General features: G+C 38.2%; 2 protein-coding genes and 1 long non-coding RNA gene across 3 annotated transcripts; 2 read left to right on the plus strand and 1 right to left on the minus strand.

Moving 5' to 3' along the window:
* Positions 1-2,537: 2,537 nt before the first annotated feature.
* On the plus strand, positions 2,538-7,184 carry LOC120112608 (vesicle-fusing ATPase-like; the record flags this gene model as incomplete). Its single annotated transcript, XM_039132190.1, is given in 11 exon segments — positions 2,538-2,628; positions 2,630-2,772; positions 3,326-3,457; positions 3,537-3,597; positions 3,684-3,743; positions 3,988-4,046; positions 4,313-4,400; positions 4,704-4,826; positions 6,191-6,256; positions 6,680-6,856; positions 6,934-7,184. Coding segments are annotated over 10 exon segments (973 nt in total), but the record flags the coding sequence as incomplete, so codon positions are not given.
* Positions 7,185-10,791: 3,607 nt separating this feature from the next.
* On the plus strand, positions 10,792-11,600 carry LOC113460969. Its single transcript, XR_005513767.1, has 2 exons — positions 10,792-10,828; positions 11,548-11,600. It is a non-coding gene; the product is annotated as an uncharacterized LOC113460969 (long non-coding RNA).
* A 392-nt stretch (positions 11,601-11,992) lies between these two features.
* LOC120112295 lies at positions 11,993-24,427 on the minus strand. Its single transcript, XM_039131136.1, has 9 exons — positions 23,441-24,427; positions 22,485-22,775; positions 22,160-22,373; positions 21,928-22,037; positions 21,612-21,811; positions 17,568-17,671; positions 14,999-15,186; positions 14,715-14,914; positions 11,993-14,265 (listed from the first exon to the last, which is right to left on the minus strand). The coding sequence occupies exons 1-9, from the start codon at positions 23,709-23,711 to the stop codon at positions 14,035-14,037; spliced, it is 1,809 nt and encodes a 602-aa protein (XP_038987064.1). The 5' UTR covers positions 23,712-24,427; the 3' UTR covers positions 11,993-14,034.
* Between the last annotated feature and the right edge of the window lie 3,012 nt (positions 24,428-27,439).

The following is a 27,439-nucleotide window of genomic DNA, read 5'->3' on the forward strand; positions in this document are numbered from 1 at the left end:
AATTATTAGGAGTGTAGGAAATCAAATTAAAAGTTGAAACATTGTATCATTTCTCATTTACACTACTAGTGCTTGGCCCATGCAATGCATGTGCACAGAAGATTCGAGGGAAAGGAGTCCACCCATGCAAAAATAAAGAAGGAAAGACTTGCACATGTGGATATGTTTCCCCACTGAACATGGCTAAAAAAAATCCACCCGAACGTTTCTCATTTATATGTACTAGTGTTTTGGCACATGTGATGCATTTGCACAGAAGATTCGAGAGAAGGGAGTGCCCATGCAAAAATAATAAAGGAAAGCCTTTGCACATGTGGCCCAAACCCTGTGTGCACACGAGCCCAGAAAAAACACGGAACATTTCTCATTTACATATACTAGTGTTGTGGACACGTGCGATGAATGCGTATGGAAGATCAAGAGAAAGGAGTCTGCCCATGCAAGAATAAGAAAGGAAAGACTTTGCACATCTAATTTATAACCCCCTGATGTAGCCTCTCTAAAGATAGGTGGCTGCAAGTTTTAGAGCAGCAGTAATTCAAGCGAAGGTTGAAGTTAGATCTGAATTTGAGCACTTTTGTATCAATTCTTTCAGCTGCTGATACAAACATTTTCTGATATGATCTCAGATTTTTAGCAGCAGTGTTTGCACGGCAGAGAGAAAGGCAGGTTGAAGAGAGTGTTTTCACAGTAATGTTTTGCATCGTAGTAACTCCTGGACAAACTTTCAGAAGATTGGCCTAAACAGCCCAGCCACAATCCCTTTTAAAGTGTAAGCCCAGTCGCTAATTCTACTCTGAGTAGCAATGCTGACTCTAAAACAACTGAGTAGCACTCCTATTAGACAAGCACCAGCTGGCCTACAAATTCGACAGCACCTAAGACTCCTAACCAATAAAAAAAGACTAGAAAACTATGACCAGATTACCCCAAAACCGGTGCACTTACTGTTCGCGCTACTGTATCATAAATAATACCTGTGAAGGGTAGCTAAGGTACTGGTGGGTTTAAATGGGCTTCTTTTGTTCCACCAATTTGCATCCAATGAATAGAGGCTCGTCCTTGAGTTTGTGTAAATTCTTAAATTTGGCTTCCATGGGCCCGATATGTCTTTGCCTCGACTAAGTGTTGTTTTCATGGGTAATCCTGATTGCTTTTGGTTGTTGAAAATCACTACTGAATACTGATGGAGTAGGTTGGAGAGTCAAAATCTGCCTTTTGTACATGAATATATAGGTGTTGAACATTGTGATAATACAACCTCAGTCGCCCCAATAAAATACGTGCAGCTGACATAGGAACCACATCACATAGCACTTCTCGGTATAAATATTCTCATTTGAAAAAGTAAGACATTTATGGTCACCAAGCCACGCCGACTGATGTGGATGTTCTTTTCACTCTATCTTCTTGTTCAGATTTTCAACCAAGTCACTGGAGACCACATTTTTTGTAATTCCACCATCAGTAATGAGATTGCAAAGTTTCCCTTGGCATGTCATGCATTTCTTCAAGAATATTAGATTTCCACCAAATCATGATTAAGTTGCTACTTCTGAGCATGAACAGCCATTTGTATGAAAAATGTCTCACTCCAACGTCTTCTCCAAGTGTCACATGGGCATAAGAAACCAAGCTCCGCCGTACCGGTACCGGTCGGCGTACCGGTGGCGGCCCGTACTGGTCCGAACCGGTCCCATACCGGTTCTTCAACAATAAACTACCGGTACTGGATTCCACGCTGACGGTACCGGTCTCAGGCCAGACCGGTACGTACTGGCCGGTACGGACCGGTATGGGCAGGACCATGTAAGAAACTCTTCTTTCTATTTTTCTTTCTAAGAATGCCAACGTCACCTTTTTCTGAGGACAAATACTTGAAATATGCCCCACTTACACCTGATGCCCTCTCTCTTGGTTTGATCATCTGAGTTTTTTGAGAATTGTCTTTGTAGTGATTGATCCAGGTTTGAGTTTCTGGGAAGATTCCAAAGTGGGGATGCACCCTAAGTAGAAGTTCCCTGCTACTAAGTTTTTTACATGATGCTTGCATGCTAGCTGGTAATTTTTTTTTTTTTGCTTTTGTTTTTGCAGTGGTAAATCACTTCATTAGCTTCTTGTTGATTTTAAAAGAGGATGCAGGTGGCTGTTGATATTTCACACATATGATCATAGTAGACTTATGAGACAATATCTGCAGCAATAGTATTTTTGATGAGTAGAGTAGTGGCTGTTTTGGTATCTCTGCTACCTTTCTCGGTTCAGTGAGTGGCCATAATGAAGGTGTATGTGCTAGCGGTAATTTGAGTTTCAAACATGTTGACACTGACTGCAATCCATTTTCCACAGTATTTTCTATCTGAAATTAAAAAAAATTTAATTGCAATCGCCATCCTACACCTTTTGTGAAAAAACAGAAGGCATGCCCTTGCAAATGACTTGCTTTCAACTTATGGACAGTCATATATATGACTAAATATATATCAGATTTTTGTGGATGTGAGGTTATACATAATGGGGATTTGTTATTGCTAAAGTGCTTATTCATATCTTGATGCAGCTGCACGTACAAAGAATTACAGTGGAGCTGAACTGGAAGGTGTGGTCAAAAGTGCAGTCTCATTTGCCCTTGAATCGGCAAATAAGCATGGATGATCTTACTAAACCTTTAGATGAGGAGAGTATAAAAGTTACAATGGATGACTTTTTGCATGCTCTGCAAGAAATTGTCCCTGCCTTTGGTGCATCCACAGATGATCTTGAACGATGCAGGTACAGTCAAGTTCCTACTATTAATAAATTGTGTTTTGAAATTCACTTAAATGATACTCTTCTTTTGCATCACAATCCAAACTGGATGTATATGTTGTCTGTAGCTTTTTTTTTTTTTTTGAAGACATGGAAGTAAATTAAATTAGTTTCCAACAAACTTTTCAAGGTTATGGATCTAAACATATTATTTGTTTCAAGTGATGTGCTTTGCTTTCAAAACTAGTTGCATGAAGCTTGCTCCGTGGTCCAAATGTAATATCATTGATCATTTTTTTCTCAACCAGCCTAAACAGTTATAAGGTATTTTCATAGATAATTGTTTGATGTCATTGAACTGGAACATCTGTTTCATCGTGCTTTCTAATTATCAAACTTAGACTTGGTTAGGTCTGTTCAGTAACTTCAGTTAGCTTCACAAAAAAACACAGTATCAAGTTGTGAGAGATCCCTATCATTTCAAAGTTCATGTTCATGCATGGTTCCAAGAAGCATATATATCTCTCCTGTTTTTGGATGGCATAACATTATATTTTGAACCATAAACGGCATGCAGGCTTAATGGTATGGTTGACTGTGGTGAGAGGCACAAACACATTTATCAAAGAGCTATGCTTCTTGTGGGGCAAGTTAAAGTAAGCAAGGGCAGCCCACTTGTTACTTGCCTTCTAGAAGGTCCAAGCGGCAGGTAGCTTATCATATACTTGTTCTTTCCACCTATCTTCATTGCAGTGGGTATGTTATCTGATGTGTATTTCTGTTGCCAGTGGTAAGACAGCGATGGCAGCTACAATTGGCATTGACAGTGATTTCCCCTATGTTAAGATAGTAAGTATCTTCTCATTTTTCTAATGATCATCCACTCTTCTAAGTTTTCTTCCTTCTAGTGACATGACACATTTTTGCGACTATAGATCTCAGCAGAAACAATGATTGGTCGCAGTGAAAGCAGTAAATGTGCACAGATTGTTAAGGTTTGTTTATATTTGAATTAGCCTATACTTTTTTTTTCGTGGACAAACTTTCCGGTCAGGCCTATGGATGGATCCTTTTAGATCTACGGGCCGGCCGTTCACATGAGCATAGGGAATCTATATGTTAAAGCTTAAGGAAATCTAGAAAAGCTTTTTACTTTTTTGCAAGTAAACGAGCTTAAGTTGATCTTTTATTTTTTTTCCCCTGTATACGAGAACTGACTCATATTCTTTTATGATGTAGGTATTTGAGGATGCTTACAAATCTCAATTAAGCATCATAATTCTGGATGATATTGAAAGGTCAGTCCTTTCTAATGTAACTATTATAGATTTGCTAAAGCTACTAGAGAGAATTGAATAGACAGCCCCTTTGTATTCACTTGTATGCAAAATGCAATTTGCATGAAACATAATTCGTGGCCCACCTCTAAACTTGGTAAGAAAGTGCCCTTGCCCTCTAGGCTAGTTCTCATTTTCTGTGAAAATTAAATGCCATCATATTTACACCATGCTATTTCCTGTTGTTATTGTGTATGCCTGACATTTCCACATATTCCATACTTCAGGTTGTTGGAGTATGTTGCTATTGGGCCACGCTTTTCGAATTTGATTTCACAAACACTATTGGTCCTTCTGAAAAGGCTTCCTCCGAAGGTTCTTATTTCTTCCATTCCCTTTTGCTTTCCTTATGAAACATTTTCTGCAAAAGCTTAGCAAATCAAGAGAAGAAATTATGATATTAAATATACCAAAACTTTTACTTATTATACATGCATATGTCGAACATCACAGCGCCATGATGTTTAACAGTTTATGCAAATTTTCATTAAGGTTTCGTGGCCAGAAGTTGCCGGGTCTTTTATTTTGTTTCCAACATTAACTGTTCTTATGCAGTGAACTATAAATAGGGCTACCTGCATCGTCTTGACATTATGGATATGCCATGTCCTTTTGCAGGGTAAGAACATGCTGGTAATTGGAACAACAAGTGAGGTGGGCTTTCTGGAGTCTCTTGGCATATGTGATGCTTTCTCTGTCACATACCATGTTCCAACTCTAGACAAGGCAGATGCCAGAAAGGTAAAGAAATATGGGAGGAAAATTTATGTAGAAAACAAGAAGGGAATGATTGGTGGATATATAATGAAAGAAGTAAAATTAACCTGTCATTAGGATATTATGCATGTTCGCTAATGGCCTGTTTGGTATTGATTTTGTTTTTTGTTTTTGTTTTCAAAAATCCAAGAAGAAAATAGTAGACTAGACAAATATGCAAGATGAGGCCCTTTTGTTTTTTAAAATGTTTGTGAAACCGTAGAGTGTTTTGCAACAAAGTATTGCTTTTAGAAAAAAACAAAAATAAAAGCGAGGAATGGCTTGCCTCTGTGGTCATATTGCTCTCCTTAGCAACCAGAGAGGTTCTAGGTTCAAGCCTTGGATGGTACATTTTCAAGCAAGTCTGCAATCTTGGTATCGGGTACTGTATTGATATCTTATCAGTTCAGTACGGTATAGTACAGTACACTTCTATGTCGAAATAGCTCTCCAACCATTTGTCTCAATTTTTATCTTGGTACTCTTCGGTACAGACTAGTACGCCTCAGTATGAGACAGTACGCCTCGGTACGGGTGGTGCGGGGCCTGTACCAACTTGAAAGTGTGTTACATATCGGTTTTCTACCGGTACAGTATGGTACATCCCGTATGGGGCGGTACGGCAGGCCATGTTTCCCAGGATTAGGATCTAGGTAATTATGGTGCAGGTGGGCCTCTCTTTCTCTCTCACACACTCTCTCTCTCTCTCTCTCTCTCTCTCTCTCTCTCAAAAAAGAAAAAAAAAAGAGTGGCAGAAGTTCCTTGCAAATACAATCATCAATATCAATCTCCAAGTGGTAATTCACTTATTTGTAGGGAAACAAAAACAAGAAGAGAACAATGTGAAAGAGGCCCCAGATTCGCATGTTTATTGCATTGTCTCTGAAACCTAGTTGAAGTCTGAACTGTATCATAGGCGAGTGCAACACCACATCTCATGCTAGCTAATATTCCTACATCTAGTAAAAACACTTGAATAACTATTCTGCAAATGTTGCTTGCTTGATTACCAGGGTTATGCTTCCATGACCTTTGAGATTTTGTTTTCCATGATTTGGAGGGTGATTTGCTACAGGGAACTATTTGTATTTTCACAAGTTTATACCAAAATGCATGTTAATTTATTTTCAGGAATGCATATGATTTTGCATGCATAAATTAAGATAGCATACACAAGATGGACTTCTGATATTATGCAACTTGGCAGCATTATAAATGTATCATTGGACCTTGAGATATTTTGTTAGATTGACATTATCTTGCAACTGTGCAATTATTATTGCAGGTCTTTAAAATTCATGGTCATAATTTGCTGTGTTAGTCTAGCTCATGAAATCTCCTTTCTGCAGGTTTTACAAGGCCTCCATGTATTTGCTGAAGATGATATTGATTTAGCAGCTGAAGCACTGCATGATGTAAGCTCTATTTCTCTTATTCTCCTTCCAGCCCTTCTATTAACGCATGACTGAGAACTACAAGAAAGAAGAAACTGTGATCAGATTTCATGTCGGTTTGCTATTTAATTTATATTAGATGCGCAATAATAAAGGATGAGATTTTGCTTTTGGGAAATGTTGTTGAGTAATATGAAACACTCATGATTCCCTTTGGATCATGTTGGTTTTGCTTTACATGAAGCCACCAAGTCTGAATCAATTAAAGTGAAAAGTTAGTTCCGTAGATTCTGAACTATTATGGTCCACTTGTTGAGTGAAACGCCCCTGCTGAACCTTAGCGTAGATAAAGTGTTACATTGGTAGAGGCTGACAATAACATCATTTTGTTGGAATGTTAGATGATGCTGTAGTTGGTTCTTACATTATTTGGGATGTTTTCAGATGCCTCTGAAGAAGTTGTATATGCTTGTGGAGATGGCTGCACAAGGATCCATGGGAGGAAGTGCAGAAGCTATTTACTCTGGAAAAGAAAAGATTAGCCTAAACCATTTCTATGATATCATGGGTGACATTGTGTCCATCCGTCTTTGAGAATTTCTATATGTTACTCATAAGCAGGTATTGTTTTGGTGGATTCTTTTTTTTTCCCTCTTGTTTCAGGTTTTTGACTTTCTGATAATTTTCTTATTCTCCAGTTTTTTTCACAATATAAGCGAGGGTGGTTCTTCCTTCCTTCCTGCATTCCTTTCTTTCCTTTTTTTGTGCTGAATAGGCCCAACTACTATAGTAAATGATCTTTGATAATGTTTGAGTGTTGACTGTTGTGATGATAAATTTTATTTTATATTCTTTTGGTCAAGAGAAACAGTTTGCAGCACTGATATGTACTCGGAATATAAAATTAATTGAAATTAGGCTTTCTTTCGTATTATTATTATGAGAGTCACATACTTTTACAATGGATATTGTCATTATATCAATATAATTTTTATATGGTGGCTGAATTAGTTAATCGAATTTTGAATCTGGGACATGAGCTGGACTTGTTTCACATATTGATATATCCTAATCTCCTTGTGTTGTGGCTCCCTTTATGTTGCCTGGTTCCCAGAAGTTTTGATTTTGAAATATTGTGGCGAGTTCCGGGTTAATCTTCTGTAGCAATTAAAATGTGTAGCTTGTGTGGAGGTGGAACCCAGGAATTTGGAAATGATTTTTCATTTTAAAATAAATTTAATACAGACCGGTGGAATAATGAAGATTATAAAAGTGATTCTTATGTTTATAATATTTTCTTTTCTTTTATTTATTTTAGTTCATATGAAATTGGCACAAGAAACTTCTGTGAGGCATAGGAATTTGGAAATGATTTTTCATTTTAAAATAAATTTAATACAGATCGGTGGAATAATGAAGATTATAAAAGTGATTCTTATGTTTATAATATTTTCTTTTCTTTTATTTATTTTAGTTCATATGAAATTGGCACAAGAAACTTCTGGGAAGCATGGTTGGTGGTGGCGGCACCGAGGGCTGGCTAACACAGCGCCATAGTCAGAAAATAGTGAAGTGTGGATCCTAGATCTGGTTCCTATTGGGTCAAATTTGGGTATGATCAGCCTAATACACAACTTCATAATACTTACATGCATACACATTATGCTCTCTCAGCATGTATGAGATGGTAAAATGCTAAGGTTCTTTGAATCTATTCTAGACTTAAATATTTTATTACAAATAGGAATCCAAATTGGATCTAAGAATAAAATCCTAACTTGATTCCAAATCCTATCAACGTTATGAGATGCAATTTGTTTGCAACCTCCAAGATTGGTTCGCACCAAAGAGTAGCCTCGGGGGACGCTTGGAGTCGGAGGGATTCTTTTTTGGAGGAGGTTCGGCGATGGGCTAGTATCCCTCAGATGCAATGCATGGCTATTCGAGCATTTTGTACAGCTTATTAGGTATGGTTGGTCAGGAACACTCGGATTTTTGGCGAGGGCAGCCCGTCACCAAGGTTCGTGATGGAGAGGGCTCGGGCTCAGGCAGCAGAGATCATACATACGGATCCAGCTCATAGACCTTTGACAGCTCGGGACATCGGGGGCTTCCATACTGCTTCGGCAGCTCCACGTACGGTATTTTTTACTTGGGAGCCCTCATCCTCGAGTTTTCTCAAGATCAATTTTGATGGCTCAATCTTGGATGGAGGTAGGAGAGGTAGGGCTGGATTCATTATCAGGGGACCGAGTTCTTGTGCGGTAGCGGCGGAAGACTATCAGATTTTTGATATCTCGGTTCCTGGGGCAGAGCTGCGGGCGGCCTGGATGGGTATGTGCTACGTGCGGCGAGTGCTTTAGGCGAGTTCAGTCTTATTAGAAGAAGATTTGGCCACGGTGATCAGCTGGGTCCGAAAGGGCCCAAGCAGTTATGGAGGAGATCATCCCCTGCTCTGCGATATTTGAGAGATAGGGAGAGAGGATGTCACATTTCAGGCTATGCATGTATATCGTGAGACCAATGGGGCGGCCGACTAGGTGGCAGCTTATGTAGCGAGCCACTTAGGAGGTACCCTATGGTATGGAGAGAGAGAGATGCTCGGAGCACTTCGGGATCTTTTGCTTTATGATTTTCTTGGGTATATTCATACCGGTGATGTTTGAAATGCCCGTTCCAGCACAAAAAAAAGAAAAAAAAAAGTAGTCTTTGTATATGGTGTCACCTTTTAACATTTTAAATTTTAAAATGTAAAACAAACTATCCTTTTTATGCTTAGTAACCTGTAAGGTTTCTAAAAACAGTTGTATATTTACGCTGCATGTTCATGTGATATTTTTCACAGGACTGATAATATGTGGAGTTGAAGGAATGGATTTGATATTATATATTTGTATCCATTAGATGCTAAAATTTAGATCTATATTTATTTTAAATAAATTTAAATCTAAATTAGATATTGACAATATGGATATTAATTAAATTATATTTATAGAATATTATTGTAGTTTTATATGTTATTAAAATAAAATATGGTTTTTGGTCTTGTAAATTTTTTCTTATTTTTTATAAAAATAATGTAAAATAAAAGGATATTATTATATTAACTTAATCACCAACCACTTTTATTACTTATGGCAATCTTTCTGGGGACTTGGATATAACATGTCTGGTCCACAACTCTAAAATTAGTCGATCTAGCTAAACTCAGAGATAAGTCCAACTGTCCAAGCCGTCCTGGAATTCGTTTCTTATTGAGTCTGATCAGACATGCGCTGAGATATGATATAGACGACGAGAAGCTCATCGGAAGCAACTGTGGCTGGAATGGTCCACGGTCCACAGTGAAGATGGAGGATAAAAAGAAAGTCTACAGGTTGAGGTTATAGCCGCTTGAGAAAGTATCAGCGACACCTGAGCAAAAAAAAAAAAAAAAAAAAAGGTATCATCGACAAGGACGAGCAATATCCGTGCATGACGGCGAGAACTCTTTATTTTGCTTTAATGGTATCGATCAACTAATAGATAAATAAAAAATTATACTGCTACATCACATGGGTTAGTACTTCCTTCAAGGGGGGACTGTGATTTTAGGTCGCAATAGCTTACAACCATGGGCAATAATGGGGCATATCATGAACCATGTTCATATGCTTCCGACGATATCCGATGACTTATAACATCCGGATTTTGATATCCAGAAAAGCCGCTGATTCACCTTGTGCCATTGGATGGTCGTGGATACAGAACGTGGCGTGCGTTGCTGCCCAAAAACGACCATTCAGAGATGGACAATAACAATCAATGGCTAGCTAAGTCAGCTCGAACCCAATGTCCATGTCAAGGAAAAGTTAGTTTTGCAAGAAATTATAAATAACTGCCTACTTCATAAACATTTTGTAAGGTATGAGATTTTGATTATTAGGCTAAATATTATATGAGCCGAGCTATTGATGCTTTCTTGCCGGAAAAGGATCTAAAGAAACCGACAAAACCGGCTAGGAGCCTGCTCCAATGAAAACTTGGCTTCTCGATATCCACTACGAGATCGTAAGGCGACTTCTCTCCACAAAAATAAAATTAAAACCCACGGAACAAGAAAAGGGAGCAAAACAGATTTCCATCCAATTTGCTTGATTGTGCTATCTCCACACATAGAATTTTGAACCCAATCTCCATCACTGTCGCGACACGCAAAGAGGACGACCTGACGAGCCTTGCACCCAGAATGTGAACGTATGAGCTTGCGTGTGCCAGCCGTATGATCTTTTTCATTTGGAAGAAGCAGAAGAAGATGTGGCTTGAGAGGTCTGTAGGAAGCCACGTCCCATTATCGAGATTCCTTTCGGATTGTTCTCTTCGGGCGTGTGCACGGCACAGAGGAGAAGCGTGTTGTGTGGCTCGTACAAAGCTAGCCTCCCATGGCCGCATGAAGGCCTATAAATGCCAACCCAGTCCGCCATCCCTCAACAGCATATAGCGGGAGCAAAAATTAACCATCCGAGTTGCAAACATTCCCTTTGGTTGCTTGCTTCGATACCCCACCATGTCGACCTGCGGCAACTGCGACTGTGCTGACAAGAGCCAGTGTGTGTGAGTAGCCGTCTCCTGTACGAATGTTATTTTTCATGCATTTAGGCGTCAGGTTATGTAGAGTAATAGTCATGGGAAAGCTTGTGTTAATCGTAGCTCCGTTTGGGTTCTCGTATTATGATTACCTTGTCCTAGAACCCCAGTTTCGGTAATGTTACACGTTATATTAGCATCATAGCATATGGTGCCTCCTGACCAAGTTGGTGATATATTTCATGTTGATACATGAACTTGAATTAGATTCCATCATCATCCAACATTAACAAGAAAAGATTCTACCTCTCTTACTCTCTCATTATATATAGTATAAAATTCGAGCAAATATATAGAATTAGAAAGAAAGTAATCAAGAAATCGTGGCATAAAGAGAATTGAAAGCGGAGCTTTTACATTATATTCCATTATTTCTAAACCTACAACTTCATTTTATCAGAAAACTTACTAGAATCTATCGATTCCAGAATTTTTCTGAGTTCCAATTCTCTCACATCCAAAATTTTGCTAGGCTCAGTTTAGCTGGATTTTTTTTTCTTTTTTTGTTCTTTCCTTCTTCTTTTTTGTGGAGATTTTATCTGGAATAACAGGGCATTTGAACCACTCTTATGATATACACCAAAATTTGGTGGAAGAACAAAGGGAAACATATCGTTAAATGTGATAAATAGATTTTTCTTGTTAGTTTTAGCATACTAATAAAGAAACTGAGCTGAAATTTGCAGGAAGAAGGGAAACGGCTATGGCATCGAGATCATTGAGACTGAGAAGAGGTACAAATCTTTCTTTGCTTCAAGTAAATACATCAGAAAAATCAAACTATAGCCTAATAGTTGAACCAGTCCATATGGTAGGAGGTTTTGGGTTAGAATAATGGTTCTATACTGTTTGACCCAAGTAATTGTGATCGTTGACGTTCTTATCTATTCTTCCCGAGAAAGTAAAAGGTGTATAGCTTAGGCCACGAAATCCTATGATGACACTTTTGGGCTCAAGTTAGGATCAGGTCAACCCATGAAACACTCGCATGGCTATCTCTCTCTTTTTTTTGAGAAAATGGCTAAACTAGAGCTTAAAGACTGATGGAAGGAAGCTTTAGTTTTAATCCTTCATGCGCACAGATCCTAAAATAACGTTTCTTCCATGTCATTTCTTTCAGCTACTTCGACAATGTTGTCGATGCCCCAGCTGCTACTGAAGCCGATGGCAAGTGCAAGTGCGCTCCTACCTGTGCTTGCGCGGATTGTCACTGTGGCCAGTGAGCGACGTCTCTGAGTACTACAGCAAATGACAAAATAAAAGAAGGATGCATGTAGTATGCGTATGTTGGACTAAATAATTTGGATGTGCTTCTGTCATGGTGTGTTGTTGTTGTAAGGCTGGGAGGAAACCAATATCTGGATTCCTTATCTAGCTCTGTATTAATTTCTATTACCTATGTTCTATTAATGGAGTGCTATTAGTATATTTTGGATTTGGCGTTTTTAATCATCTATGCATATTTTGGCCTAGCTTAGTTTGCTAGCTTTTCACCATTCAAGTCCCACGACTAGTATAAGACAGCCAGTTATCGAGATAAGTATGACATAAAATATGCAGCACAGAAGGAGCCCCCAGTAACAGCTTCTCTAGTGCTCTAAGACTACTCACTTTGGAACAAATAATGGCAGTGCATTGATTCTTCTTCCCTCTTTTCTTTGGAGAAAAGGGATCAGAGCTGAGAAAACAGCATAGCGTTCTAACTTCACAAAGACGACCATATATTTGAGCCAAAAGAACTGAAACAGCGTGTGACTGCGTGCAAAATTGTCTCTTTTCTTAGCCAAGTATTGTCGCCAATGCTTTATGACCTGATGCAGGATGTACAGTTCTTTGTAATATGATTGGATAATATAACAGCGACCCTAGAACATCACCAAATGATATGCTATGATTTCCCATATGATACAAGGATTTACTCCCGATGCATACCCTGATGCATCGTCTTTGATTTCCAAATATCTCTACAAATTGGGTGATATTAGCATTAGTGCTTTGCAGATCAGCCTGTTCAGAAGCTGAAAAGTGTCTCCATATTTCTTCGACCATTCAAATTTCCTCTTTTTTTTTTGGTCAAAAATATAAATGTGTTGCAATCACTAAGAAATGACTAGTAAATTTTCTGGTTCAATTTTAGCTCCAATGAAACTCCGCACTTTAGTCACTAACTTGGATCTAAGCCAATTTTTGATACCCTTATCTTTTTGGGATCAATTTTTAACTCGTGTCTACCAACCATGAAACCTAGTTACAGCAAAGACTGTTCAACTTCTCAGGGTGATACGAAGGAAAAAATTTATCGAAATCATTTCATCAGGACCATAAGAGAATCTTAGATTTAGATTTCTCCTTTCCTCCTAGTCTCCCCATCTCTACCCCCTCCTTGTCATGCCCTTCTCTTCATGGCTCATTCATTTGGAGCTTAATTTGTAGATGTCTCTTTTTTTTTCCGCATTCAAATACCGCAACAAGTTTCTCAAAAAATCGCACTTTGATTTCCTAGTTCGATTTTCCAGGAAACTCCTACTTTGAGTAGGAAACAGGTTCCTAGTAACTATATATGTGAATGCTTGGCTGCTTGACACCTCGCTAAATAAAACCATGCCTTCTAATAAGATGAGTAGAGGGAAACATCCGCAGAAGAAGATCGAACTCAAGACCACAACAGCCATATCCTACTCAGTACTCTGTGCGCAATAAAGTTGGCGAGAAACTGGCATAAAATGAGGAAGATTCAGCCAATTCACTAGCCCTTACTTTCTCACAGTATCTTTATCTAGTTTTTATCTGAGTTTCCCATCAATCACCAAACAAAGGAATGGAAACAAGACTGTTCAGTATGCATGCTAACATTGTTCATATTGAACTTCGGTTAGTTCTCCAAAAAAGATTGCCTGCCTAATTATTGTGATAGAAAAAACCAACAAGACATAGAGAAGCTCTCCCCTTTTATCAAATCACAGAAGGCAGATTGGTTCTTGGGGGAAGTACTAGCAGCTCAAATGCAATTTATTTTAAATTAATTATTTACAACAAAATGAATGCCTATCAATAATTTTTGACAAAAAAATAGAGCCTTTTGCACTCCATGAATAGAGCCTATTAAGCAATCGTCAAAATACTGTCCCTGAAATGAATAATGTTGGAACTCCCGGTGAAAAAATTCACACAACTTAGATTGAGTAGTTCTCTCTTACTGTGGCAGCTCTCAGACCGTGACGCCTTGAACCTGATCTCCTGTCCCTCGCACGCCTCATGGGCACTTTCCTGGATGGAGGAGTTTTTGCAAGCCCATCCAGAACATTACGTGGAACTGAATTTCCAGGTGATTCATGAATCACCCCAGGGGCCGGTTGACGACTTAAAGAAGCTAGCCTTTGTTCTAGCAAGTCTTTGTGGTATGCCTGCAATGACATCCATGAGAAATGTATTAGACTGAATTTACCTTACTTCCACCAAATCCATTGAAAACATAGTAACGTGGAAAAATTTTAAACATGCTTTCCAGAGAGCAAGTGGAATAATATGTACAACTTCACATGTGCAGAATAGCATTTAATAGACAACACAGTCACATAAACCTCTCGATGTTGAGGATCATAAAAGAACATGACAGAATATATTTCAACTTTTTGGAAAACCATCTTATAGTGACAATCCTACGAAATATGGACATGTAAAGAACAAAATACCTGAACAACAAAGTTACACCTTTCACAGTTCATAAACATCTTGATGCTCCATTTGCTCTAGACACAATTTTGTCCTTTACAGTACATGTCTTTTCGAATTTTTTGAAAACCATCTTCTAGTGATTATCCTACGACATATTCTCATATAAAGAAAGAAATACCTGAACAACAAAGTTGCGCCTTTCACAGTCCATAAACATGCTGATACTCCAGTTTACCCTAAACATAATTTTGTCCCTTACAGTACTGAAACTGAGTTGATCTCTAGAGGTAAAACGATCAACCTCATTAAACCACAGACAGGTGAAGAGATTGGTGATAGGAATATGTTCTCTGATGATCACACAGCCTTCAGGGACATCTGCAGATGACGGAAATTGCATGCACAAAATTTCAGCATTTGCCGGGGAAAGGAATTGAAGAAAAAACAAAATCCAGCACTGACCACTTGTAACAGGAAGCTTAGCTGGGGAATAATGCGTCAAACCCTCCCTCTTATAAAACTCAATTTGGTAGTCAATTGAGGCATTATCATACTTTCCCGCAGCTTTATTTGCCTCTGCTTCCTCAAAAACATCAAACCGTCTGTAGTGCCTGGAGATTGCAAAAGTGGCATTCTTCCGCCACAAAAATCTGAAAGAAATAAGAGAGAAACTTTTGTTAAGTTAAGATAATGACATTAGTCGAGATGCCTAATTGTTGATACTGAACTGAACATCATTTCCAAGCTAGCACATAAATGAGTTAAATCGCACATTTTTATATGAGTAGTTATCAAAGAATGATATCCCAACTACATCAAAGATCTGTCCGTCCAAGTCTCCTGTACTAAGTTCACAACTAAGCTTAAGTATATGGAAGTACCACCAACTCATATTTACAATGAAATTCTAAAGAAATTTGCATTATTGGTAACACATTGTCATATTGAAATGGCATCCAACAGCAGAAAACTGATAAAACCACACATGGACAAGCACACACGCATGCAGATATGCATGCATGCATGCATTTTTATATGTACTACGTACATAACTGAAGGTGAGTGTCAGTGTGCATCTGCATGTGGTGTGCATGTGTCTACTTAGCAGGAAACAATTCAATGCTGCAAAACAAGGGTCCAAAATCGTCATATATGCTATTTAGTAACATAAATATGCTCATGCACACCCTATCAAGAGAATTGGTGGTAATACTTTTTCTCCTAGGTGAACAGAGCAAATGCAAGTGAATTTCAACAGAAACACAGATGACAAAATAATTTCATTCTAAGTTTTAAGCAAACAAAGTACCAAGATGATATCTTCAAAAGGGAAAGTCTGAATTAGCCAGTTGCTGAGAAAATCCAGGACTCAAATACCAAGAACTAACTTTGTGAACTGGCAAACCTACAGTCATATATCTTCTGTATGTAATTCATTCTTCCTAGCGTAACTATTTGAGATGCTTCCAAATGCTGTTATCTAAGGGCAGACCTCAGACCTTATCCCAATGAATCATGGATCAGAAAATTCTGAGGTCGGAAATGTGTTCAATAATAAACATATTACATGTGCAGATTCTAAAAAATTATTGAGATCTAAATCTATAGTTCCTACAGTTCTGCTATTTCATATTTTCCACTTTCCAACCTTTAACGACACTATAAATGTTTTTGGAGCTAAAGGTCAATTTACCAGTGAAAATAAATGTTTTGTATTATCATTTATTGGTTTCTATTAATTCTTCAAAACAGGAAGATTTTATAATTTTAATATTAAAAAAATTATTATGCTTCATGCCGGGCTAAGGCATAACAGAATATGGCACACATGCCTACATTTGTGTGTGTGTGTGTGCGCGCGCGTGAGAGAGAGAGAGAGAGACAGAGAGAGAAGAGAGGAGGGGGGAGGGGAATGTAGGAGCCAGAACCAGGAATACCTAATAAGTCTAAAAGCTAAGATGAGGGACATTTTAAGTTTCTAGAAATGTGATACATATAGATTCAAAGATGACAAAACAAGCACATTGCTTATTGCATTTTACTTTGCCCCAATAGAAGTGTACGGTCTAAAAAAAATCCAAGATCAATAAAAGACCTCGAAACCTCAGAATGCAGATGAGACCCCCAAGCAGGAGTAGCATTCTATCCAAGAAAAGGCAGGTGCAGCATCCTAAGTGGATTCAAAGTACTATGTTTAGAAACTGATAGTGTCAATATTAGCTTAAGCGATGATGATTGTATCAAGAGAAGAATTAAGAATGTAGAACAGAAAGTTGAGGATTGCTACTACAAGTGAAAGTTTTACCTCAAAAAAGAAAATGAAAAGAATTTGTTGCATAATACACTATTTTGTAAGAAGGCTCGTATTTTCCAACACAAGAAAGCTCAACAAAAAAACCAAAATGAATTACCAGAACATGATCCAATTTGGTCGTAAGTAATTAAAAAAAATGAAGAAGAAGAAAAGATGATTTAGCTTATAAGCTAGAGTAATTTCCATTAAAGACTACTGCAACAAGAGTGCTCCTTCATGAAGGTTGATAAACTCCACCTATAAAGGTGTTTTGGCAAAAAAACCTAATTGCAGTATTGGGATAGTGCCTAAAGAAGTTTACATGAAGAAGGCAATGTTTCAAGTACAATGGGCAGATTGCCTAGTCCCTTAAATTCTTATGGCACATTTACTCTCTGCACATTTACCTAGCTGCTTCGAATGTTCGTACATCAAAAAATTACCATTACCGATCTAATCACAGCTAGCAAGCTATTCACTTAGGCGGCGTATACCACCTAGGCTGAGCCTGCTCAAGTAGTAGGCGTAAAGGTGGTTGCAGTGGTTTCCTATACTGGCATAGGCAGGATTTAATGCCTGTAGATCCGCAAATGCTGTGCTGGTTTTGCAGGAACATACATATATATATGCTCATGTTACATTAAGATATATATTTTATATTTATATTTATATTTATATTTGTGTATATATATGGATAAATATGGGGATAAATAGCTAAGCCTTCAATATGAATTATACCTCTCAAGAATTTGGTAGGGATCCACAACAAGCTCGAGCTTTCCATCAATCCAAAGAGAAAACCGTGCATTAGGGAAAAGTCTATGAAGCAGTAGTTTTGGAACCTGCAAAAAGTCTTATTGTCAGAAACCATCAAAATAACTTCTTTAGAAACGCAAAACATGAATTAAGAAAACAGCAAACCGCTGAAAGAAGATTATCTCGTAAAAAATCTACACAGCATAGTTTCCAAGTGTTTGATTTTAAAGCAACACATGGCATCCGCAAATTGATGATTGCTGCAGAAGGAGGAGAAGAAAGAAAGCCTAGGGATATAATCTTTGTGAATATCAAGAACAAACAATATGCAGCAGAAAAGAAGGGATGGGCAGATGAAGCAGTTCTAAGACCCCTTTAATCAGTCAAATCCATTTTACTAGTTTTGATTACTGGATTTATTTTTGCCATACTTCTAACTGTGTAAGTTCTAAACCTGGTCCAAAGTTCAAAAGTAGAACCATTCAACAAAAGATACAGCTGCAGCATAGTATATGGAAAGGTGAGTCTGGGCTCAGCAAGCCACCCTCAAAGTCATAGAAAATCAGATAAAAACCAGAAATTGAAGTCAACATTATGACTATTGATGCTAGTTCAAAAAAATTCTGAACTTCTTGTATGTTTGAATGAGAACCCTAGAAAACAATCAAAGTTATCTAAATCTTTTTAACTAAATGAATAGCCTTTATCCCACACTGATAAGTGTTTTTCGTTTCCCTAGAGGGATGAGATAGCATTCATCAAATGTATATTCACTTCTTGGGTACGTGCAAGGGTTGAAAGAATAATTGGGAGCTCCTAGGAAGCCTATTGAACTTCATTGCTAACACTAGATCGCCTTTATAATAGAGAGGTGATAAACTAAATTATTCCATTGGATCGCAGGGATCAGAGAATTTCTGAGGGCTGGAAAAATTAAAAAGATGGCTGATGGACTCAAGGATGCTAAAACTGTAAAACACCTGTGGGCTTCCAGGACTCTTTAAAACTTTTCAGTGTTTTTTCTTTCTGGGATACGGATTGGTTTTTTAATTTCTTTAAACTTGTGGAGCTTTCAAGGAAACTCCCATTTTCGGTGCTCCAACTCTTAGGAACTTCCAAGCTTGCTCATACTCATAATCAATATGCTCTGCTATTGTTCAATCTAAATTATTTTTAAACTTGCTAGTTCGAGACCTTTTTTCAATTCGCATCAATTAGAATACTCTATTTAAAATCATCATCCACCAACTCCTGGTATAATCTATTTAATGTATAGACTTGATTGAAACACTTCGTGGTGTCTTGAAACAGTCATTATAGGACTTGTCAAAACTGAATACTTGCCTTTGCTTCTCTTCTAAGCATTAAACAGAGTTTGTCTTTCTTTGTCGCTGAGTATTGAGATTTCCTGTTACCAACTAAATATGCGGGCAAAAAATAAAATCCTTCTGCAAACAACATTTATAACAAGTGTATCCAGAAGAAAATTAATAAATTCTCCTTCAAGTTAAAACACATAATTGTATAACAATAAAAATTAGATAGGGTCATTTGACATATACAAATGAAGGTGGAAGAACACGCCATGATCCTTACTGAGATTTTTAAATGGGAAAATGTTCACCATATGTTAAACACATTAATAGTCTTCCAATCTAAATTTGAGTATAAGAACTTCCAAGAAGAACAATCTTAGTCCTCAGAAAATATATCAAAGTGATATTACAGCAGAAAAGGCAAAGTGGAATGTGAGAATGCAAAAGCAAGCGACGATATATCCAGAATCTAACTTTATTATGTCAATCAATAACACATGCTTCATCTTTTGCATGCTAATCAGAACAAAGCGATGAATAAGTTTAATGCTGTCCCTGTAAATCGGCTTTATGAAACTTTACTCTCCAAATGTTCCTATGCAGTCATCAATGCAGGCATTTTTAAGTGACAACCTCCATCCAAATTTTCATAGGGTTCACCTCCTCAATCCAACCAGGCAACTATGAGCACCCCTTGCCTTATACTATCATGATTACACAAGGCAATATCAACTAGCTTTCTACTGCATTATCCTCTAGCAGATAATACCAGAGTTTTGATTAGCGTGCTTACTCTAACTCTGTCCAGGCTTTACCATTGGTCCACCCAAACAAGTTTTACCATTTATCCACTCATTCTCTTCTCTTCCAAACTCATCTTGTGTGCATCACCATCATCTGTAGAAAACTTTGCAACATTCTCAGCTTTACTACTATCTCACAGTTTTTCTTTCTTGAAAAGGTTTAGCTTTTCTGGTCTATTGACAGTATATTGATTGTATTTGTCCTAAAATCGGCTTGTCCTTCATTCAATTAGCCCAAGCCAAACGATTCTCAAACCAAAAGCATTATATTATCATGTACCATGCCCCATGCCTGAACCAGTCCGAGGTCAGCATGGTATATATACTACAAGATGATACATTTGGAGCACATTGTTGAGAAAAATATGATGCATCGAGTTTATTTTTAATTACTTCTGAGTGTAAACAAGATGTATTTTCAGCATTCAAATATAAATACATAGTGTTCCCTCAAACTAGATAAAACAAATCATAGAACTAAGTTTATTGCACAAATTCATGATATCCAACACACAAACTTACAAAAGATTAGCACTATATAGAAGCAATTCAAGTTAAAGACAAGGGGCTTAAATTTTAAAGTCAAAACTATCCGGCTTTTTTATTTAATTGTTTGTAAAAAAACAATAATTATACTTTACATGAAAAATGCTATGTGTCTAGGGGGTATTGATAAAGAAATTAATGACATGATATCCATATCTTATGAATATTCCTGACTACCTAGGATAATGTTTGAAGCTTCCACTGGCATAAAATAATTAACTGAGGTTGTTAGCCATTATCTAAACCATTAGGATAGACTTACAGCCTTTTTTTCAAAGAGAGCGAGGGGGGTAGGTGTAGGAACTTATAGCCATCTTCAGTACTATGCCCATTTGTTTTTCTTTTTCCTTAACAATGTCCAAATACCCTATTACCATAACATATAAGAGGAACATAATAGCAATACATGAAATCATGGACAGATCCCTACCTATCATGACCTATCAGCAAAACTATAATTCTGTGCCCATATCACCTCAGGAGTTATATTTATAAGGCAGAAAATACTTAATGAACCAAAATAAAATGGTGAAGAAAAAAAAATCCAACTAGCTAAGCCACAATATGTCTTTTTAGCCTCGTCACAATCTCCTCTATCTCGCTTAGATAGCATGTTCATGTTTTCATAGTGACAAACTTACAAAACAATGTTATCATTCTTGAGGCATTAAGGTTTCTTCCAATCGGCAAAAGTCTCTCTTCAGCAATTCTTCCTTATTTTTGTTCAGTCCTTTTATTTTGCTGCTTTTACAGTCACAAGGACCAAGCCAACTCTTACATGATTTCAATACAGGACTTTTGATGATGACCAACTCATTACAGAACTTTTGGATAGATAAGGCAAGGCACACTATTAGTAGGCTACCTTAAAGAGTTGCCTGTTTCTCTCAAACATATTTAAATATCAATCAAGATGTGCTTAAAAGAAATAAACATTGGGCATTAATGGTATCTTTGAAAATGAGGCTCTCTACCATTTTGTGTTTTTACTACCTGTGATTAAGATTTAGGCCCTTCAGAACACTTATATATTTGTTTCTTAGTTTCCAGGGCACATGAACCTTTTACAACTTCATTCTCTCACTTTTGCCCTAATTATTTTACTAAAATATGATATATAAAACTCTTAGAACAGAAAATGCCAACTTAACCCTAATCCTGTATAAGACTATGGAAAATCATTTTCAAAATACTGCAAAATGAAATCTGGTATTGCACAATTAATTTCAATCAATAAATCAGCAAACTTTCTCACCCAAATTCTAGGGAACTAAAACTGCGCCAAAAGTAGGCTGATGATCATTGCAACTTATAGTTTAAAATCTAAGAACAACTCATGTAGAGTAAAAGAAAAAGGGCACCTTTCCATTACGCCTTGCATCGACATAAGGAAGGTTTCGAACTACCACCACTCTCCATAACCCAACTCTCCAAATGCTGTCCAGGTTAGTGGTGTTCTTTATGTAGTTTTCTGTTTCCTTATCCACAAACATATAAAAGCATGCATTTCTCTTTGCATATTCGCTAATGTTTCTTGGTTGTTGCATTACATCATAATTTCCTGGTCAACCATATAAAAGAAAGAGATTCCATTTAGTTGGATAAAGAAAAGCCAGAGGTTAAAAAACTAAAGGAAAAAAGAAACAGCAGCTGTAGCAGGTACTACAGTGTAGATACCAAAAATAGCAGAGGCTACGACGACACCACGGCATTGCTCCATATCAAGAAGATCAGCATCATCTATGTCAAAACCAGTCCCTTGACCAGGTTTCTTGCCTCCAACAAATCTGACAATAACAAAAGATGTTGACTAAGATGCCGACATCAGCTAAAAAAATAGCATTGAACCAATTATATACACTTATTGAAAGTAAAAGTTACCAAAGCAACAAGTTAGACTTAAACATACCCACAATGCACAGTCATTGACTCTCTAATATCAAAAGATTCATTTCTCTGCTGCAGAGATGGATGTCCTCCAAATAGAGAACCTCCATTTGTCTTATTCTCTGTTAACTTTTCTTCAGAAACATAAGTTAAGTTCTTAAGGACAGGTGATACTGATGGCAATGCTGGCATGAAGGTCATGGCCTGCTCTATAGGGATATAGCACACAGGACATGCTACAGAAAAAAGAGGAAAAAATAATGAAACCCTCAGTTCCATGATAAAATTATATAAGGGAGAAATTAATTAAAATTTTGATATCTAATATTTAATCAAATCAAACTTACGTCGTGGGCCAGTGCGCTTCCTATCAGTTGGTGGGGGAGAAAAGGAAAAATTTTCACAAGGATGGTGTATAAAAATTGCTCTCGGAGGAAGAACTGGAGCAGGAGGCTGGGTTTCATTATCACCACTTGCAGACTGTTGGTTTGGCATCGCTGTTATCTCTGTCTTGTTCTCTTTTACAGGAGTGAAAGGAGGTGTGAAATTACGCAATGCTGTCCCACCAGTTCTTACAAGACCCCAGACATGATATGAAGAGCCCAAGTTAGTCTGAGGACCTTCTGATGCATCTTCATCTGAAATAGGCAACAGCAGACAAGACTACATACTATGATAATTGCCAGCAGAATAATTCATAGCTTATCAAAAAGAAATGAAGAAGATTAAACACTTAAGCTTTGATGCAGTAATGTTCAGACTAATACATAGGCAGAAGTTCTTTCAAGATGATAACAGGCATTTGAATATAACTAGTCACACTTGGCAGCTTATCCGGAGACAATTTTGAAGTTTGACACCAATAAATGAAGATGATCATTTTCATCATCTCCAGCCCCAAGGCGACTTTGCGACACGTATATCCTCCTTAACCAAAAAAAAAAAAGATGAACATTTATGTTCTTATATTCTTTACCATCTGGAGCCTTGAAAGAGCAAAATATAACCTAACAAGCAAGGAAGTCAATAAAAAATCAAAACATGATCTATCAACATCCAAGATCCATAACGTGAAACTTTCAAAAATTGGAATAGCAGACAAAACCTAACTCAGAACTTCATGAAAATTAAAAAAATTAGGAATTCACTACTTGCGCCGACATCTATACTTACAGATACGTACACAAAATCCCTCCCAACATGTGTATCAGCGATATACGGTACTTAATTCAAAGAACCGAGCATCTACTTTTAGATCAGTAAATTGGTTAAAGAGAGGCGGAAGTCGAAAGAAAGGTCAGACCTTTACTCATAGCAGGGATGAACGACAGAACGACTGCAGCTGAAGCGACGAGCAAGAGCAGCATCCCAATCTTCCTCCTGCCGGCGAGCTTGCAGATCCAAGGCAGGAACCTCTCCTTCTCTCTCGAGCTCTGGAGGAGCATCTTCGGCGGCTTGCGGACGGAGACGGAGCCAGATGTTGACTGAATCGGCAATGTGGCACCGTTGTGCAGCTGCGATTGCAATGATCCATAACTCCCCGAGGATCGAAGACCCAACGACCCTCCAGTCATTGTCCCTCCCGCACCACGGGCCTCCCTCTCATCTCCCCTCTCCCTTCCAAATCCGTCTCATCCAATGTACAATGATCAAAAGAACCCCCGCCCCAACCAAAAAGAGGAAAAAGAACAACGAATCAAAACCCTACAATCCGGCCCTTTCCATCCAATGCCACGGATCTAAACCTACCAAAAAGAGAATATCTTCATCCCCCGGTCGACTTCAGCCAGAATTCAAGATTCAGCTGGAACAACCCCACCAGTTCTACTCATCGGAATCCGCGATCCAAGCCCAAGAAACACGTACAACTATGCAAACCCCGCAGAATCTCCTCTAATCAAGAACCAAGATAGCTTTTTTTTCCCCAAAAAGCAAACCTCTTGCAGATCCAGCCTTCGCTAATGCGCTTCGGACACCAAGAAGGCCAACTCTGGTGTACAAAGGACTGCGCGAATAGACTGAATTCAAAGAGCAGGGGGCATCATTTCTTGGACTCGGAGGAGGGATCGAGCGGGAGCGATCAGGGGCAGGGGATCTTGGGGGGCGTTCGTGCCGTCGTCCGTGGATTTCCAGGTTACGGTTGGGGATTAGGGTTTCCGCGGAACTCGCCGATCTGTCCGTCTTCGAGTCCGGGCTTCGGCGTCGAACACCGGGAATTCTTGCATTAGTTGTATATAAGCGAGACGGGAGGAAGGCGGTGAGGAAATTTACGCTTTTAATTGTCGTCAGTTACAGCTTACGAAGGATTAGTTTGGATTATGAACTTTATAACGTCACTCCCGCTTTATGGAATATCGACTCCATCGACCGGCGGCAGTTCGGTGATGATACGCTAGCGTTGGATGGTGTTTGACCGGCTATAGCCGGTCGCCGTAGGATGGTTGATAACAATGTTGCAACGTTCAATGACGGTGTTTATTTGGACTCTCGCCGGAACCGTCAATCCGTTACTGACCGTAATAAAGTGTCGTTGCCTGTTGATTTCGTTCTACCCTATGTGGGTCGGAATTAGGGTTGTAGTAAAAGATAGTGAATGATAACAAAAGAATGATAATATTCTTGTTCAATCGATGTTCACTCAATAAAAAAAATGGCGCAAATGTTTTTAAGGAAAATTGATGAGAATTGAATTTGATGATGCTATTTTGTTCAAAAAAATAAATAAAATACAAAAAATAGCTATATTTGTTATAGACCATTACAACAAAATGACAATTAAAAATAATTATTGTTTGGATATTTGTTATTATGTCTACATTATACATATCATCACACATATTGTTGCGGGGATGGACGCTTTGGCCGGAGCCTCATGCAACAGTTAGCCCACATTAAGCTAGCAAAGAAAGATAACTGCGTTCCTCTCGAGGTATTGTCCGCTTTGGGCGCTCCAGCCCGCGCGTTCAGCGCAGACGGGGGGAGACTGGTGCCCTCACGGTTTTGTCCCACAAAAGGGCCCTCGAGAGGAAAGGTTTCCACCCTCCATTTAAGGCACTGAACCTTTCCGCTACTAGCCGATGTGGGACTAAATTCAAGGCCCCCTCCCCCTTCACAACATAGCCCCCCCAGCGGGAAGATCCCTTCCTCTAGCGCCATCTGTTGCGGGGACGGACGCTTTGGCTGGAGCCTCACGCAACAGTTAGCCCACATTAAGCTAACAGAGAAAGAGGACTGCGTTCCTTCCGAGGTATTGTCCGCTTTGGGCGCTCCGGCCCACGCGTCTAGCGCAGATGGGGAAAGACTGGTGCCCTCACGGTTTTGTCCCACAAAAAAGTCCTCGAGAGGAAAGGATTTCCGCCCCCCATTTAAGGCACAGAACCATTCCGCTACTAGCCGATGTGGAACTAAATTCAAGGCCCCCTCCCCCTCCACAATAGATATAATCACAAAATGATATATATATATATATATATATATATATATATATATATATATATATATATATATATATATAAAATGGCTATGCCATCCTTTTCTCCTTGCGACCTAGGCAATCGTTGAAGCTTGTCGTAGGTTACTAAAAATATTACGACATAACTAATAGTTACCAGGTAATACCAAAGAGGTTCGTTGGCCTGTCTCATTTTCAATACGAAGATAATACGAAGAGGTTCGTATACCAAAGAGGTAATACGAAGATAATGCTAGTGGACCTACACGCATCAGTCTTTTAAACGTTAAAATTGTTAAATGGCCTTCCAAAGAGTACCCAAACCTCATGCGCTATTATCATTTAGCTGCAAAATAGAGGGTTTTTTTTCAATTTTAACAAAATAGAGCAAGAAAAGCGAGGAACTCAAAGAACATACTAACATAAAACTTTTATGGTGCTTTTGTTTTTATAGGCAGCATCTCCTCTAGAATGAGATTGTAAATATATCTTTTCACATCTCCAATTAAAGATATTATAGATAAAATGGATGGAAGGACAACATCGACAAAAATTAGATGTTTAATTGAAACTTTTAAAGTAGAGATAGTATATGTATAAATGGATCAGATATTGGGGATATAAGTGTAATTTTTTTTTATATATTCTACAAATTTTTGAAAACTTTTCAAAATTTTTAGAATAATTTTAAGATTTTAGAATTTTTAATATTACCAAAAAAACCTAGGCTATTTGGTGCCCGCGTGCATATATGAGAGAGAGAGGGAGAAGGAGAGAGAATTCATATGTGGTCTAGTATGAATTGTGCATGATTTGAGATGGAAGAGGCGTGCGATTGTGATAATAATACTAGTTATTCTAGTGCATGTTGTTTTGTGATATCAGTGCTATTTTGCTTTGTTTAGAAGTTTAAATAGGTTGGCTGCAGATGGAATCTTGCAGGGTCTATAAATCCATATTTAACAAAACGATCACATTTAGATTCAAATATAAAATTTATTTATCCAATTCAATTCGCAAGAGTAGAAATTTGCTTTATACCATTTTAATTATTGTACTTTTCTAGTATAAACACTTGATTTCTAATTTATGTGTTTGTTGGTCAAAAATATGTTTTGTTTTATACTTTCAAAGTTGTCCATTTGTGATTATTGAGCTTATAGGCAGTGGATCTCCAAATTTGTAATTTGATAGTATGTAGTTTCAAGATACTAAATCACATCTAACCGCTAGAATAGTTCGTATTTTATATATATATAAAATATGTAATACCAAAACTTAAAATAGATTGGCACGTGGTCTTGCTTGACACATAGATTGGCACGTGGGCTTGCACGTGACAATTTACGTGGCTCGATCCGGTTCAGAAAACCACAACCATTGCATGCAAGGATCAACGACATGAAGCGACACCGGAACAACATCGAAGACCTCCGTCACTTATTAACATATTTCTCACCAATGGCGTCTCATGTAACTCCAGACGACATCGAGGCCAGCGTCTCCAAATTCCAAAGGTTCTTCACCATAAAATTCTTTCATTTTCCGGCAGAAACGGCTATTTCCAATCTCCCTTTAACCAAGGAGTAGAAAAAGAAGACAAAAAATACTCCTTTTCCTCCAAGTTGCCTCTCATGGAACCCCCCCAGTTTCCTCTTCTGGTATAACACCGCTCTCTCTCTCTCTCTCTCTCTCTCCCCCGGAGAGAAGTAAAAATAAATGGTCACCTGCCCCAAAGCGTCCGGCTCTGCCCCACGGATTCCCCTTCGGGAAACCTGGTCCACAAGTCCTCCAAGCCCCCGAGCTCCTCTTGAGTGGATATCCTTCCGCCACGTACGCCCTCTGTTATAA

Source organism: Phoenix dactylifera, chromosome 11 (assembly GCF_009389715.1).
Source record: "Phoenix dactylifera cultivar Barhee BC4 chromosome 11, palm_55x_up_171113_PBpolish2nd_filt_p, whole genome shotgun sequence".
Classification (NCBI taxonomy): domain Eukaryota; kingdom Viridiplantae; phylum Streptophyta; class Magnoliopsida; order Arecales; family Arecaceae; genus Phoenix; species Phoenix dactylifera.